The 15,991-nt window shown below is 66.9% G+C and overlaps 1 protein-coding gene across 7 annotated transcripts in view; it reads left to right on the forward strand.

The window, feature by feature from the left end:
* Nucleotides 1-15,991, forward strand: part of GSE1 (Gse1 coiled-coil protein) — a 390,196-nt gene that overhangs the window by 355,749 nt on the left and 18,456 nt on the right. For 6 of the 7 annotated variants that reach the window (XM_045439892.1, XM_045439893.1, XM_045439891.1 and 3 more), the window contains 2 exons: nt 524-742; nt 11,810-12,009. In XM_045439892.1, coding sequence (XP_045295848.1) covers nt 524-742; nt 11,810-12,009 — 419 coding nt within the window. The remainder of the gene's footprint in view (nt 1-523; nt 743-11,809; nt 12,010-15,991) is intronic. The other variant, XM_045439896.1, reaches the window with a different exon arrangement.

Raw genomic sequence — 15,991 nt, forward strand, 5'->3', positions numbered from 1 at the left:
GCGTGTTCTCTAACACGCAGGCAGGAGCAGAGCCAGGCTCACCAGCGTCGTTGGGGTGGGGGGCAGGGTGCGCGTGTGGCTGGCAGAAACCTTAGGAGTAGCCGTGGGGCTGGCTTCGTTACCGTCAGCGCGGCCCTCTCCCTTCCCGCTGGGTCCTTTCCGTCGCGAGGATGCGGCCGTGTCTTACTGTCCCTCGCGCCCATCTCGGGTGATGCCGGTGGATGTTCCGGGCTGTGGGATCTTGCTGTCACTGGGGTCCCGGGGACGCTTGAGGCTCTGATTACGGATCTGGGGTTCGGGGGTGCCGTGAGCCCTGCTCTCTCTGCCGCGCCGGCTCTGGCCCGCTTTGCCTGTCCCGCCGCGGCCGTCCGGGTCTGCTCCTGCCCCCCCTCCCTGCATGCTGCTTGCTGGCCCCGGATCCCCCTGGACCCCCTGGACTCCTGGACCCCCCCCCCCCCCCCCCCGCTCTGGTGCTGGGCCCTCCTACTCTCCGGGTGACCTGGTTCTTCTTTTCCTGTTTCAGGCATGAGCCATGAGCCCAAGTCCCCTTCACTAGGGATGCTTTCCACCGCGACCAGGACCACCGCCACCGTCAACCCCCTCACCCCCTCGCCGCTCAATGGCGCCCTGGTGCCCAGCAGCAGTCCCACCACCGGCAGTGCGCTGTCGGCCCAGGTCGCGCCGTCCTCCAGCTTTGCCGCCGCGCTGCGCAAGCTCGCCAAACAGGCGGAGGAGCCCAGAGGTAAGAGGCGCGGCCCCTTCTCCCGCCAGGCCTCGGGGGAGCGGGTGCGGCGGCCGGGGCGGGAGAGCCGCGTCCTTGGGGGTCTGGAGGCAGGGCGCTCGCGCCCTCGCAGCTGCTCAGGTGTCTCTCCTGCTGCTTCGTTCCGGCGGCGGGGGTGGGGGCGGGGGGCAGCACCGTCCCGGACCCCCCCCATCCCCACCTGGCCGCCTGGGCTGTGCTTCTGCTTCCCGTTCCCCCCGCCGCCGCCTCGGTCCGGCCTGGGCTCCAGGAGGCGCCGCGGGGGTGGCCGGCGGTGGGCAGGGTGGGTGTGCCGGGCCCCCTCCCTGGGAGCCGGCGGTTCCCAGGCGACGCGGCGGCTTCGGGCTCTGCTGGAGCGCATCTCTGGAAACCCACTGGGTCTCGGGGTCGGGGTGGGAGGGGGGTCTCTGGGACGGCTCCCTCGACCCGGACTGTTACCGCTTAACGCGCTGAGGCAAGGATTGTGGATGGGTGGGTGCTCCCCGGAGGTTTGGAGCCCCGGCTCCTGGTGTCGCTTGGGTGGTGACAGGCTGTGTGGCTTTGGGGAAACGCTGACCCTCTGTGAGCTTTGGTCTTCATACTGTGAGGCTCTCTGTGCCGCTGGCTTCGGGCGCTTCTGGGGATGGTCATCCAGTTGTCCGTGTTAGTCCTGGCCAGTGGCTGCTGCCTGGACGAGTCGGGTCGGAGGCGGTCTGTAGCGGGGGCCGCGGGGACTCCTGAGCAGGCCTCTCCCACAGCCTGTGGACTTGCTGCTCGGAGGTGGGGCTGACCTCTGGGCAGACAAAAGCAGGGACCCGAGTGTCTCTGCCTGCTGGGTGCCTTGCCCGAAAGACCCAGGCGTTGGTGTCCAGGGCCCTCGGCGGGGGAACGCGGGTATGGGAAGGAAGTGTGTCTGTTTTCACAGGCCCCCGGGCCTGCGGCTCGGCGGACGGGACGTCTGCCCCGACCGGGACGGGCTGGGGGTCTCCTGGGTTCGGAATCTCGCCTCCTTCCGGTCGTTGGGCGGAGGAGGAAGCGTGAGGGGATGAGCTTAGGATTGACAGGGTGGGCACTGGCCCGGGAGAGCAGCCGCTGGGGCCTGATTTCGCGTCCACCCGCTGTGGGCCACTCCGTCCACCTGGGCCCAGCGTGGCCGCTGGTGTCGGCACGTCCCTGCTGTTCCTGCCACGCAGCTGGAGAACAGATGTCTGCCAACGGCAGCCGGCTCCCCGCACGGTGGTCTGGGAGGCGCGTGCGCAGTGGGGACCGGGCGGGTTGAGGCTTGCTGGTCCCCTCAACGGTGAAGCCCTCGTGGCAGAATTTGCCCGCCACCCCCCTGGCCTGGCCATCTCCGTCCTCGGCGTTCACAAGGGTCACGGGAGCATGCATGCTGGTTCCGCTGGGGCTGGCTCGTCCTGGGGTGACACCTCCCGTCTGCAGAGGTCGTGGCCACGGAGCGGCACATTTCCTCCTCGTGGAGGCTGCAGGGGAGAGGTCTGCAGACGGGGGCTCACGGGAGGGCCATGGGCACAAGGCAGGAGCCTGCCTCGATGGCCCTTGTCCCCTTTCTGCTGCCCCAGACTGGCCCCAGCGTCTGGCTGGAGCACGGGCCAGCGGGCAGTCAACCCGTAAGAGCCTCCCGGGGCCCGCTGGCCGGGAACAAAGCGTGCTGCAGGAGAGGCCGGGCCCGGTGACAGGGCGCTGCTCCCCACCGCACATTCGCCGCCCTGGGAAGAGTGACTGCGGCGAAGGGCCGGGTGAGGGACGACGGGGAGCGGCCACGCTGGCCACGGTGCACGCTGTCGTGGGAGCTTGGCCTCTGCCGCCGGCTGACCGGAGCCACCCGCGTCGCTCAGATGTGAGGGCTCGGGTTTGGGAGGCTCAGCATCCGTGGACCGTGGAGCGATGTTTGAACCCCGGGATGCCCCGCGCTCGGGTCCCACCGTGTGGGCGCCGGGCCCTCATCACGCTGTGTCCTGAGCACGGCAGGCTTCCTGGCGGCCGTGAGCAAAGCCCTGGCAGGGAGCTCGGTTTTCGGTTCTTTACCTGATCCCCCCCAGTCAGGCCACGGTTTGACAAACGAGGAGGTGCTGTCACTCGTGAGCATCTCTGGGCCACGCCCCGGGTCTCACTGAGTCACCCCAGCCGTGACCTCTCCATCGGCAGAAGCGGCTCACAGTCCAGAGTTGCCCATCATGCAGATGGCAAAGCTGAGGCTCAGGGAGGTCAAGTCAGGAACCCCGGCCACACAGCTGGCGAGGACGCGCCCTGTGCCCCATGCTGCTGCGGCTGCTGCGTAGGCCTGTCTAGGTGGGCTTGGAGAGCCGGAGTGAGGGCTGCAAGCCTGGGGAGAAGCTCCCTCGCTCCTGGACCCACCTCATAGGTGCAGGGGGCACTCGGCAGTCTGTGCCTGAGGCGGGGGCCGCGGGTCGTGTGGACTGTCGGCTTCCAGAAGCCTGGGTGCAGTGGGGGCGCAAGGGGAGAGCCAGCTGGCCCTACCTTTCCCTCTGGAACCAGAGAGCCGCTGGGGGCTTGGTGGTCGGGGAAGGGTCAGGATGTTTCTTAGATTTCCAAGTTGTAACTCGTTCGGTGTCGTAAGAGTCCTCTCCCCTGGTTTTTAGTGCATTCGGAGTCGTGCAGCCTTGGGTGCTAATCCCAGGCCACAGCACTGCCCCTAAAGCAGCACTTAACCCGGCAGCGGGCCCTGCCCCCTCCCCTGGCCCGGGTGGGGGGCGCACAGCGCCAGCGACCGGCTTCCCGCGCTCCGCCTGATGTGCCAGGGCCGTCCCCCTGCGGCGTGCCAGGACCTCGTTCCTTTTCACGGCTGAACGACCTTGCGGCTGGCTGGCACCATCCACCTGTCACTGGGCGTGCGAGGCCGTCCCCCCTTCATCGAGGCGGTGGCGTGTGTTAGTGTGGGCCGTGTACTGGCCGGTCGCCCGCTGTGTTCTCGGCCTGCTCTGGCCTCTTCTCCGTCCGCGTGGCTGTGGGCTGGGCTGGGCTGGGCTGGTCCCTCGTCCAGGGCAGCAGAGGGGGATTTGGAAGCCGCGGACTGGGGTCCGTGGACATCACGGCCTCCAGCCCCTCTCCCCGGGGCTCCTGTCTCTGCAGGTACCCCCCCTACCGTGCCCAGGAACGTGTGGTTCCAGCGCCCCCACCCCAGCCGCCAGGCCCACGGTGCCAGCCACGCGCAGCCTGGCGCGTCTCCCACTCCCCTTTGGCCCTCTGTCTCGCCCCCCTCCCTCGCCGTGAAGCGTCCCCTTATTTCGAGCCTTGGCCCAAGCTCGCCCCTTCGTTTCTTCGGCTAATGTCTTTTCTCACGTGTGTCCCAAGGGTGCAGTTCAAACGTTCAATTCAGAGGAAGTATTCCGAGTGCTGTGAGGCTGGCTGTACCCTGAGAGGGGACAGAAGAGAGAAATCAGCCCCTCGGAGGGGCGTTTCATCTGTCCCGGGGCTCACGATGCCGCCTTTCCTGCAGCCAGGCCGCCCCGGGGGGGGGGGGGGCGCGTAGGACAGAGATTCCCGCTGCTCCTGAAGGGGCTGTGGGCGCGGCCCAGGGCCTGGACCCGCCTGACCCTCTGGCTCATGTCCTTGCTGGGTGACCTGGGCACCTCGCTTGACCTCTCTGAGCCTGTGTTTTCTCAGGTGTCATCCTCCTAGATTTTGATCCAGGGAGAACGTACTAGCGGCCGGCATAGCAACTGTGTACCATGGCCGTCATCCCCTACCCCTGACCACCCCCACCCCCACCACTCCTCCCCTGCCATCGCCTCCTCTGGCCCCGCCCCCACTCCACGGAATTCGCGGTCGGTCGCTGGATTGGACCGGACTCTGGGAGTGACCCCGCCCCTCCCCTCTGAGGGTCAGTCGCCACGGCACCTGCCCATCTGCTCCCACGTCACATGCTTTGTCGGGGCGCTCAGGGTGGCTGCTGTCTCCCGGTCCCTCGTCTTTACTCTTTGGGACAAAGGGGCGCCCAGCACAGGGAGTGACCGAGCCCACACTGGCTACTCTTTGGGTCTGACCCCAGTTGGTCGCAGCTGTGCCCGTGGGACCCTCTCTCCGAGACCGGCCAGAGGGCGGCCCCACTGAGCTGAGGCGTCACGTGGGTCCTTCTCCTGATCCTCTGGTGGCAAAAAGGACGTCTTCCCGGGTCACTCGACCCACTGTGTCATCTGGAAGCTACTAGGCCTGCCTTGGCCTGGCCGCCTCCTCCCTGCCTGTCCCCCCACCAGGGCCTCTTCTGGACAGAGACAGTCCCCCCTCCTCCACGGGCATCTGAAGCCCAAGTTTGAGCCTTGAATGAGCCCCAACCTAGGCATCCCAAGACCCCACCGACCTGGGGCAGGTCAGGACCTCGAACCCCCAGAGTGTCCCAACCTCCTCTCGGGCCTGCCTCACAGGGCTTCTCAGGCTCCCCAGTGGCCCTGTGTGCCCAGAGATGCCTGTTGAGTGACTGTGTGAGTGTGTGAGTCCGTGCCCGTCAGTCAGGAAACTCCCCCTGGAGTCTGACACCTGCTCGCCTGCCCTGGGAGTCGCCTTGCTTCCGGGTGGGGGTGGGGGTGCTGCCAGAGGCCCTGACGCTTCCCCTCTGCCCCCTGCAGAGGGCGAGCCCAGGAGCCCGAGTCCCTGCTGTCCCTGAGCACGAGGAAGCAGGGGCCGCGGCTCTGACAAGCTGAGTGGCAATCTGCTCGCGTCCACGCTGCAGCAGGCGGGCTCCACGACGCATCCTCCGCCGCTTGGCGAAGCGCAAGTCGCCTGGGGCTGTGCGCCCCCCCCCCCCCCCCCCCCCCCCGGGAACGCATCGGGCCAGTTCTCACTCGGACTCGCTGCTTGTCCCTGCGTGCCTGGCCCACCCTTCCCACCTTCCGGCTGCCCCACACCCACGCCCCTGTCGAGGCCAGGTTTCTGTGGGCAGCCCGTGCTGTGGCCCCAGGACCCGGCTGTGCCGGGCGGGGTCTCCTCGGGCGGCTTCGGGGGCCCCGGTGAGGCAGAGGGAGCGGGGTGGGCTCGGTGGCTGCCCTGGGCTCTGTCGGGTGACCGAGCAGCCTCCGCCAAGCTGGGTGGCCACCGTTGGGTGGCCAAGCTGGCGGACTTGAGTTTCTAACTCTTCAGGTCCAGGGCCCCAAACGCGGGTGCCCCTGTCCAGAAGCTTCCTTCCACCCCATTCCTTGGCTGCCTGCCGCATCTCGTCTCTGGCTCTGCAGGCAGAGGGTCTGGTTACTGGCAGGCCTCGGGCTGCTGGAACCGACCGAGGTCCTGTCCCCGAGCCCCAGGGCCCTCGTTGAGGCCGGAGGCGGGACTCTGCCCCGCCCGCCAGTGGCCCCTTAGAGTGAGGGCGGGGCTTCCTCTGACACCTGAAATCCTGTTTCAAAGAAAACAGCAGAACAGATCGGCAAAGAGAAGATCCCGCCTAACACGCTGGCCACGTGTGTGTCAGCCGTGTGTTGGCAAGGCTCCCCGGGGTGGCGTCTCCCCGCGGGATCTGCCGCCCCATCTGTCTCCGGGCACAGGTGTGAGCTCGCCGTGCAGGGAGACTTCTGCCTGCAGGGCCCTGGGGATTCTGGAGGCAGGTGGGCAAGGGAGGTCGGGGCTGGAGGAGCGTGAGGCCAGGGAGGGGGGTGGCCAGTGGTGCAGCGGGCCTCCCCCGGCTGTGGTGCTACCACACTGACCTCCCTGGTCACCGGCCACCTCTCCGGAGCCCCCTGCCCTCCGTGTGCCCTACCCCGACAGCGTTGTCGGCAAACGTAGGAGCCCGCTGCCCTCACCTGCCCACTGGCAAATAATGAGCCCCCGGAAACGCGTTTCATGAGAAAGACCCACACCCGGCCTTTGATGGTCTGGGTTTCCCTGACCATCCCGTGAGGGTAAATAGGGCCCAGGAACATGCCGGTGGCCGTGTGGCGGGACAGGGTCCTGCACTGTGGAGGTGCGGGTGGGGAGAGCCCCGGGCCCGGAAGCAGGGATACAGCTGCCCCGTGACTCTCTCGGAGCACCTCTCCCCAAACCCACCGGTCGTGGGAGCCGTTGACCCCGGCTGGGCAGGGGCAGCCCTGCGGGCCGTCCCTGCCTCCAGGGGCTCCCCGTGGTGTTTGGCCCCTGGAACCTACACACTTCGATTGCACAGGGCACGGGGCCACCGTTCTGTTCTGTCGGGCACGTTCTGGGGAGACGGACTCTGGGACCGTCTGGGTTCCGTCCACCTGACACCCTGCCGGCTGGGAGGCTTCCCACGGCCCCTCGGCCTTGCAAGCAAGGGGGGGCGTACTGATGGCCAGTCTCCTTTCTGGATCCAAATGGTGCGCGCCCGCCAGGCCTGGGTCCCCGAGTCCTGGTTGGAAACAGTGGTGGCCGAGTCCGGGGAGGGCAGAGGGCAGCCCCAGAGCTGCGGTCACATGCCCTGCGGTCTGCCTGGGGACCACCCGGGGTGGACCTGGGACAGAACAGACTCCGGGAGGGAGAGGAGGGCCCTGGCGAGCCAGGGACACGCAACGTCCTTGATGCCTCTGCCCCCCACCCACACCCCACCCCCCGGTTGTCGCGGCCGTGGGTCCCGGGTCAGCGCCTCTGCTGGTTGAACCTGGGCACAACCCCGCCGAGCTCGGGTGGCCCAGCTACAGGGACGGAGGACGTCCCAGCGGCCCTGTTTTTCAGGAGACCAGCCTCCCGTCTCGCCCCTGTCTCCGGGAGCCCGCCTTGCCCTCCGTGCCCTGCAGTCGGGGCGGGCGGTGGTCCTGGACGTCCAGCGGGTGGTGGGCATGTTCGTGGCAGGCTCAGCGCGTGTCTAGGAGAGCCAGCGGCCGTCGTGACGCCGTGGTTTCGTTGCCAGGCCTCCCCCCCCCACTCTCCCCTCCTGAGTCTGGGGTCTCAGCTGTTAATTACACGTGCCCGGCGGCCTCGGCGCTCATCCTCCAAGTCGGGCGGCCGAGGTGACGGCGAGCGCCGCCTCCTGTCATCCCCCAGCCGCACGCGCCCGTGGACCGGCTCCCGCCGCGCGCCTCCAGTTAATTAGGGCGGTCACGGCCTCCTGCCGCAGCGTGAAACGGGGTCGGGGTGGCCGCTCGCTAATTGTGGGTGCGTGGTCAGGGATCGATCGCCTGTTCTGGCCGGGGAGGGACGCCCGCCGCCCTCCCCCCTCCCCCCAGGGGATTAGGCTGCTAATTGTCGGTGGCCTCCCGGTCCAAGTGCACCTGCGCCCCCGAGCTCCCCCGCCCCTCCCCCCTTGGTGATTAGGAATGAGGTTAATCCAGGGAGGCGAGCTAATGGCGGGGCCCCTTCAGAGGGGGGGCTCGGAGGCCAGGAGGGTGGTCTGAGGGAGGAGGGCCCCTGCGACCAGCGGCCCAGAGCCTGGCGCTTGCAGGGCGGGGTGCGAGGCCCCCCCACCAGAGCCACATCTGCCTTTGACCCCAGCTTTTCCTCCAGGCTCTTGGCAGCCTCTGCCGTGACCGCAGGTCCTCCTGCTGTGTGTGTGTTTTCCTTCCTGTTTTGGGTCCAGAGCACAAACGTCCACCCTCTGCCCCCACGAGCTGAGCGGGAGATGAGCTGCGAGAGCAGGAGACACAGCAGCCTCACAGAGCCCAGAGGTGGGCACACGCAGATGAAAGGGGTTTCCGCATAGGGTAAAGCAGGAGTCAGCCAGAGGAAGGAACGGAGCCCTGACTCACGGCTGCAGTGTGGACAAACTAAAACACCGCCGGCTGAGTGAAAGGCCAACGCGGAAGGTTCCACACCATGTGATTCTGTTTGGGGGAACCGCCCGGAGTAGGGACGTCCTTGGAGACCAGACGGATTGGGGGCCGGGGTCTAAAGGGTACAGGGTTCCTGTTTGGGGTGATGGCTGCACAGCTGTGAATACGCCGAGGACTGAGGAATTGTGCACTTGAGATGGGGATGGGGGCCGGTTTCTGTGCTGAGGGAATTAGGTCAGTAAAACCATTACAACGCCAGGGGCGCCTGGGGGGCTCAGTCGGTCGGAGCATCTGACTCGTGATTTCCGCCCGGGTCCTCATCTCCCAGTCTGTGAGATCGAGTCCTGCATTGGGTGCAGAGCCTGCTTGGGATTCTGTCTCTCTCTTTTTCTCCCTCCCTCCCTCCCTCCCTTTCTCTCTCCCTTCCCCCCGCCCCCCTCCCTCCCTCTCTGCCTGCCCCCTGCTCTTGCCTACTCTCCTGTCTCTAAATAAATAAACGAACTTTAAAAAATAAACGAAAGTTAAAAATTTAAATAACTTACAGTGACCCCACAGGTCAGGAAAAAGCCCCTGCTGTCGCACAGCACCCCCCTCCCCAGCGGGTAGGACCGTCTGGATTCTTGGGGGTGTTGGTGGAACCCACCCGCGTGGCGGTGAGGGTTGTGGCTGCTTCCTGTCCTGCCCCACCCCCCCCCGCCAGGCGCTCGACCTGATAGCGACTCTGTGTCCTTGTGGCCACGTGCAGGCGGGCGTCGGAGGAGCTCCCCATGGAGGGCTGGGGGGCGGGTGCTTTGCTGGGTGCGTACCCCTGAAGAGGGGGAGTGCCAGGCCAGGGAGAGAGCTGGCGGCCTGAGAGAGATGTACCCATTTTTCCACAGTTGCACGAACCTGGGTGAGGGTCCACGAGAACCATTCCGGAACCTCAGGGGGGGTCACTTTCCAGCCGGGAGCTCCGCTCACAGGGCTGGCCGGATTAGCCTGTGACACCCCACCTGCCTCCTGAAACCGGCTTCGTAGCAGGAGGGTGGGGAGTCACCAACTTGACCAGACAGTAGCTTGTCCTAAAACCCCAGAAGCTGTCCCCACTGGGAAGGGAGGGTGGCCAGCGTGTGATACTGGCTCTCCCCCGGTGGATATGACATCTGACCCAGCTAGCTGGGGCTGGCCTGGCCGACTGGGGGTTGCAGCATTCTTGGGGTGTGGGCCGTGGTTGCTGCTTCATCTGGGGGGACTCGGGGTCGCAGTTCAGGGCCAGCAGCCCTCAGGCAGCTCCTTCCTGCCCACGTGGCCAGGCACTGACAGCTGGGGTCTGGGAGCCCGGGGCTCCCTGCCTCGGTGTTGTTACCAATATTGCTAGCAGAACGAGCTGCTGGGCCACTCTGGGGCTTGGCCTGTGGGGTTGGGGCGGGGTGTCTCCCCGTGGGGCTGCTTTGTACAGTTGCCCATGCTGTGCACAAGCCTAGGGAGTCACGTTGAGGAGTCCTGGATGGAAGCACCTTGCTTAGGGCAAGGCTCTGTCTTGATGTCGCTGGGGCCTTGATGTCCGGCCGCTCTGCTTCCTGGTTATGCCGCTGAGGCCACGCGGGGCCACGTTCCCAGGGCCTCTGGGGCAGAGAGGAGAGATGGCCCCACGGTGCCGCCCTGGCAGCCGCGTGGCTGTCTGCGCCCGCGAGCCGGAGGCTGCCCTGCCTCCCCCTCAACACAAAGGTTCCATTTGGTAACGTGAGCGTGGCCGCTTGAGATGGTGTGGAGACGAGGGTCCCTCGGCCCCGGGAACGAGGCACGTTTGGAGCGAAATCCAGGAGGACGCCTGCAAACAGATAGGATTCTCCTTTCGCGAGGGGTTGTCTCTGCCGACGCTGCTCCCTCTCTCCCCCGACCCGCGTGGGGCGCTTGCGGATAGAATGGGCCATCTGAGCCCTTCAGAAGGGTCAGCGTTTGCCCTTTGAGTCCGCGAGCAAGACGGGGCGTCCCCGGGCTGCGTGTGATTGTCCGCGTCCCGGCTGGTGGAGCACGTGGCCGCCTGGGCCCCCGCATCCCACCCCCTGTGGCCACAGGCGAGCGTGTGCCCCTTGCCCGCCCGGCGCGAGGGCGTCCCAGGCAGCCTCAGCTGTGGTTTGTGCTTTCAGATGCTGTGGCGTCTGCCCGGGGTCTGTGTCGGCCGTCTGTGATGGGGGTGGGGACCACCGGCGTCGTGTGGGCACGTGACGGGGGTCTCCCTCCTCCTCAGGGTGCGGGGTGTGTGTGTTTGTGCGACAAACTTTGTTGAGCCTGGGTGGGGATCTCGGGGACCCCCCCCCCCCCGACACTGCTGGAGGCCCCAGGGCCGGGACGTGCCTGAGTCACAGGGAGGTCAAGGCTGGTGCCTGCTGGAGGTGGGGACCCAGGAGCAGGACGCGCTTGAACACAGTTACTGCCCAGCTCATACGCTCCCCGTCCTGGCCGACCCTCCCGGGGGAGCAGCCAGCCAGCTTGGCCGTGCACCCGAGCTTTCTCCCTTGGGACCCCAGAATGCTTTCCCCCCGGGCCCTGCCCACCCCACCCTCCATGCCGTCTAGAAACCCCGGGTCCCCCGCTTCCTGACTCTGCCCACCCCATCCCACCTCCGGGGGGACCTCCGCTGGGTGTGATGTTGGGGTACAGGATTCCTTTTGGGGGGACAGAAGCGGTCTGGAGTCAGGTAGCAGCGATGATCACACAACCCAGTGAATGTGCTAGAAGCCACCAGTCTCTACGCTTTAAATGGCGAATTAGGTCTCAGTTTTTAAAATTTGAGAACAGGCTGCAGTTGATATTTGAGAAACGAAAAAGAAAGCGTCCCTCGGCCGCTTCTCTGTGTCGCTGCCTCGTGCCCGGCCCATGCAGCCCTGTGACCGTTGCTTTTGCTGGCCGCTCGGGCATCCTGCGTGCCCTGCCTTTTCCTGCAGCCCCTCTACCAGCAAGTGGAGGGCTCGGGGCCTGTTATGAGCTGGGGGGGGGGGGGGGAGGGTTCTGGCTCTGGCCTCGTGGAGGGGGGGTCCGGTCCGGCTGCTGTGTTGACCGGGTCCCACCCAGCCAGGGGCAGCCCCCGACGGCGCACATCCTGCCTGTGTGATGTGGGACATGGGCTCGTGGCCCTGAGCTGCGATGGGACACGTCTGTCATGTTGGGGCCCGTGTCTCCGTCAGCGTCCGAGGGGGCGGCCCTGCCTGCCTACCCTCGCTTCGGGCTGGGGCTTGGGTGAGGGGCGCTGGGCCGCGAAGCCAGAGAGGGAGTGCGGCGCGGCCCGAGGTGGCCGGGGAAGCAGATTCCCTGCCTGTCCCCAGGCTGCGTGGGGCTGGGGACAGCCGGAGCCCTCCGTGGGCGTGGCCCCCGCTCAGCCTCCCGCGTCCTTCTCCCGCAGGGTCTTCGCTGAGCAGCGAGTCGTCCCCCGTGTCCTCACCGGCCACCAACCACAGCTCTCCCGCCAGCACGCCCAAGCGCGTGCCCATGGGCCCCGTCATCGTCCCCCCTGGGGGCCACAGTGTGCCCAGCACACCCCCCGTGGTGACCATCGCCCCGACCAAGACCGTCAATGGCGTCTGGAGGAGTGAGAACCGACAGGTGAGCCGGGGGGTGGCCGGGGCGGGGCGGGGCACAGCTGCCGGGAAGGGGGGGCCCGTCTCGGGATTGCGGCCGCTCCCCCTGACTCGCTCTCGTGAGCCCGACCCCCGTGCGGGGCAGGACGACGGGACACCCGCCCGGAGGGCCGGGTGTTGGAAGAGAATCCCCGGGCTTCAGTCAGGCCGCCAGCACCGAGCACCCCTCCAGGGGCTCCCACGACAGGTTTATTCTTTGTGTCCCCCGAGGCTGGGGGTCTGAGACCCCGGCCCCGGCTTCCTCCCGAGGCCTCTCTCTCTGGCCTGTAGATGCCGTCTTGTCATCCGGGGCCTGGTCTGCTTTCTCTGACGACACCGGTCCTGTGGGATCGGGGCCCGCCCGAATGACCTCACCTTTAGTTACCTCCTCCAAGGCCCCGTCTCCAACACGCTCCCAGGGTTGGCACTCCACCCTGAGAAGTTGAGGGGGACACGGCTCAGTCCGGAGCCCCGCGTGAGCCCCGCGTGAGGTGCTTCAAAGGTGGCAAAGGTGACACAGGGTAGCTGTTCTGATTACCTGCCGCTCGAACACGGGACGGAAGTGGGGAAAGGGCCGCTGGGTGTTCTCGTGTGTCCCTCTTTCCTATTTCTGTCCTGGCCTCTGAAGGCCCCGCACTTGGGGTTCCCCTGGGTGTGGCTGTTGCCACGGTGTCCTGCCAGTGTGGGAAGCCTGGGAGGGTTCCTTTGTTCCTGCCTCAGCTGACCCCCCACCCGCACCCGGGTACCCCTAACTGAGGGGGGGGGGGGCGGAGCAGGGGTGAGAGGATACTTCCGGGCTTTTCTGCTGAGTCCCCAGAGGGGTGGTAGTACTTAGAAATACTAATTAGTTAAGCGACCGACTTGGGCTCTGGTCATGATCTCACGGTTCGTGGGTTCGAGCCCCGTGTCGGGGTCTGTGCTGACAGCTCAGAACCTGGAGCCTGTTTCAGATTCTGTGTCTCCCTCTCTCTCTGCCCCTCCCCTGCTCGTACTCTGTCTGTCTGTGTGTCTCTCTCTCCCTCTCTCTCTTTCTCTCAAACATAAAAAAAAAATACCAGCTAAACCACAAGAAAAGTGGAAGAGGGGAGTCAGTTGGGCACCAGCCTCCCCCCACCTCTACCCCCTGGTCATCCAGTAGATAGTAGATCTGCCTTTCTTCTGCCCTGGGGGTGGGAGGGAGCCAGCCTCGGTCCACAGAGGGGGTGGGGGTGACCCTCGGGCAGGGTGAGGACCCTCCTGGGTGTGGCCCTGGCTTGGCCCCATGTCCGAGGTGGCCATTGCTTAGCCCTCTGTGCAGTTTGAGAGCAGAAGAAACCAGGTGGGGCCTGGCGGGCAGATTCCAGCCAGAGGGGTTTGCAGACCCCTGAGCTGCCCCTGGGCCTGGTTCGAGGGAGGGTCGGGTCTTCCCCGGGACCTTCTGCCTCCGGAGGGACTCTTTGCCTCTCGCTGTCAGCCGCCTGGCGATCCACCTTGACCTCAGGGCCCCAGCCACCCGACTGGGACCCTGACTCGTCACCACTCCTTGCCTCTCCCGGACTCACTCGGCCCCGGGTCGTTTCCGGATCCTGCCCTGTCCCTGGCTCAGCTGGTGACAGCCGCCATGGGACGCCTCCTGTCTTCCCCTCCTCCAGCACCTGTGCCCTGGCACCCCGCGGAGGGTCCTGACTGCCTCAGAAACGTTTAGTAGCCCCAGAGAAAGGGCCGTGATGGATCTGCTCCGGCCATTTACCACCACGGCGCTTAATGAAACACTAATGCCACCAGGGAGGGCGGCGGGAAGGGAACTGCATTAGCAGATGATGTATGGCTCATCAGCTTCTCACAAAGGCTCAGTGGAGAATGTAATCCTTCTGGGGAGGGGAGGCGGGGAGGGGAGGCGGGGAGGAGAGCCGCTTCCCCAAGTGGTGGCACAGGAGTGGGGGGGGGGGGGGATCCCGCAAGGTGGAAAGGCGTGGGGGCGGGGCCCTGGGCCTGTCACCGGGGTCGCCAGGGCCCTGTTTCCCAGGTAGTGGGAGCTGCAGAGGACAGCTGAAATGAAAAATGGTCTATTTTCGGGCTAACAGAGCATGTCGGGCCTGTCTGCCTGGAGCCCTCTCTCTAATCACCAGAGAAGGATTTTCCTCCCTCCCGCCCACCCCCTTGCGGCCCTTTCACCTCCGCGGCTGTGCCTGCGGCCGCAGCCCTGAAACAAAAGCCGCCCCCAGATGCTCCCTGCCGCTCGTCTGTCTGCCAGGGCGGCGGTGGGAGCCCGGCGCGCTCCTGGGGTGCCCCGCGGTGGCCTGGCCCCGGTTGGGGGCTGCTCCCTGGACCCCGGGGCAGCCCCTGCGCGCCCCCAGAGGGCCGCCCCCGTTCCCAGGTGCCTGTCGCAAGCGTGGCTGGGCTCCAGCCAGACGGAAGGCGTGTGGGTCCGGCCCGTTGCACCCCCGGCTTGCCCGCCAGCCCCTCCCCCAGGCTCTCCAGCGCCTTGTTTGTCCTCTGCCGCTGGGAAGGTGCCATCTGGCCGGGCCGCCTGCAAGCAGGGCTTTGTCCCGCTGAGGGGGAGAAGGGGCTGCCGGGGCCGGTGCGCCCGGGGCCCCTCCTGCGTGGCAGGGGCCGCCCCGGGGGCCCTTGCCTCTGCCTCTGCCGTTGATTCCGCGAGCGGTGGGTGACGCACGTGGAGGCGGGTGACGGCCTGGTTTGGGGAGAGCCGCCCGGAGCTTCTCCCCAGATGTTGTTCTAGGGTCCAGGACCCCCTCCGAGGATTCTGTGGTCTTGGGTGGATGGCCCGTCCCCCCCCCCACCCGGCTGCCATCTCTGTCCTGCTCTGGCCCAGGGGGGGCGGGGGTTGTCCTGGCCAGCCTGAGGGCAGCGTCCAGGGTGCCTGGAGTCCCCTTCAGTGCTGGGCACCCCCTGTTCAGTCCGTCCCAGACCACGGGCACAGGGCCTCCTCCGGCCCACAGTGGCCCCCGTGAGGCCAGAGCGTGGCAGCAGGTGGGTGTAGGGGCTCGTGCAAGCCTGCCTCGCACCAGGTGGTGGGCGTGTGGGCGGACCCGGCAAGCCCTGACCTGGCAAAGGCCCCTGAGACGCTGGTGTGGGCGGGCGACCGGCTGCCGCTTCACCCTCCTCGCCTCCGTTTCCGCCCGTCCGTCCCTGTCACGCTGGGAGCCGGCGCTGCGATTGGGACGCTTGACAGATGGGGAAACCGAGGCACGGGGCCGTTATGGGTCTCATCCGGGGTCTCCAGAACCGGACAGGAGCCGTCTTCAATAAGGCTGTGGGGGGAGCCCACCCTGCTGTCCACATAGTTGTGGGCCCTTGTATAGAAGTCTCTGGAAAATCGGGGGCTGGGAGTTCTGGGCTGCTCGCTCGGACCTCGGATGTGGGTGTGGGTGCGTGTGTCCCCCCCCCCCCCCCCCCCCCCCGCCTTCGGGGAAGGGCGAGTCGGAATTCGCGAACCTGCAAGGACCCCGCCGTGAGCGGAGGGGCTGTGCCAGCGTGTGGGAAGGAACAGATGTTGCCGCTCATTAAAAATTCCAATCAGCGGCCTGTCTCCTTCAATTAATTATCACTGATGTGTCTTCTGGAGGACCGGGGAGGGCGCGGTGGCCTGGCACCGGCCTGCCGGGTAGATGTGTCTGTCGGCCGGGGCCTCCTTGCCTGGCCCCCGCCGTCCGCTCCTGCCCCACCTCGCGTGCGGGCCTGAGGCGGCTGCTGGGGTCAGAGGGTACGGCCGCGGAGATGAACTTGGGGCTCCGCTGCTCACACCCCTCAACCGAGCCGGAGGGCCTCGGGCGTTAGGGGGGGTCTGGGGAGCGGGAGCATCTCGGCACGGGGCTCGGCCTCCAGATGCCCGGCGGTCCACTCCTGGACGCGTCCCTCAGCCTGCCAGCTCCTGGAGACCGTCAAAGGGCCGTGGCTCCCTGTCGTTTTAGGGGTGCCTGGTGTTTCGTGGCACGGCGGGAACACCGTGGTTTGCGGGTTGACTGGCC

This window comes from Leopardus geoffroyi, chromosome E2, assembly GCF_018350155.1.
Source record: "Leopardus geoffroyi isolate Oge1 chromosome E2, O.geoffroyi_Oge1_pat1.0, whole genome shotgun sequence".
NCBI lineage: Eukaryota > Metazoa > Chordata > Mammalia > Carnivora > Felidae > Leopardus > Leopardus geoffroyi.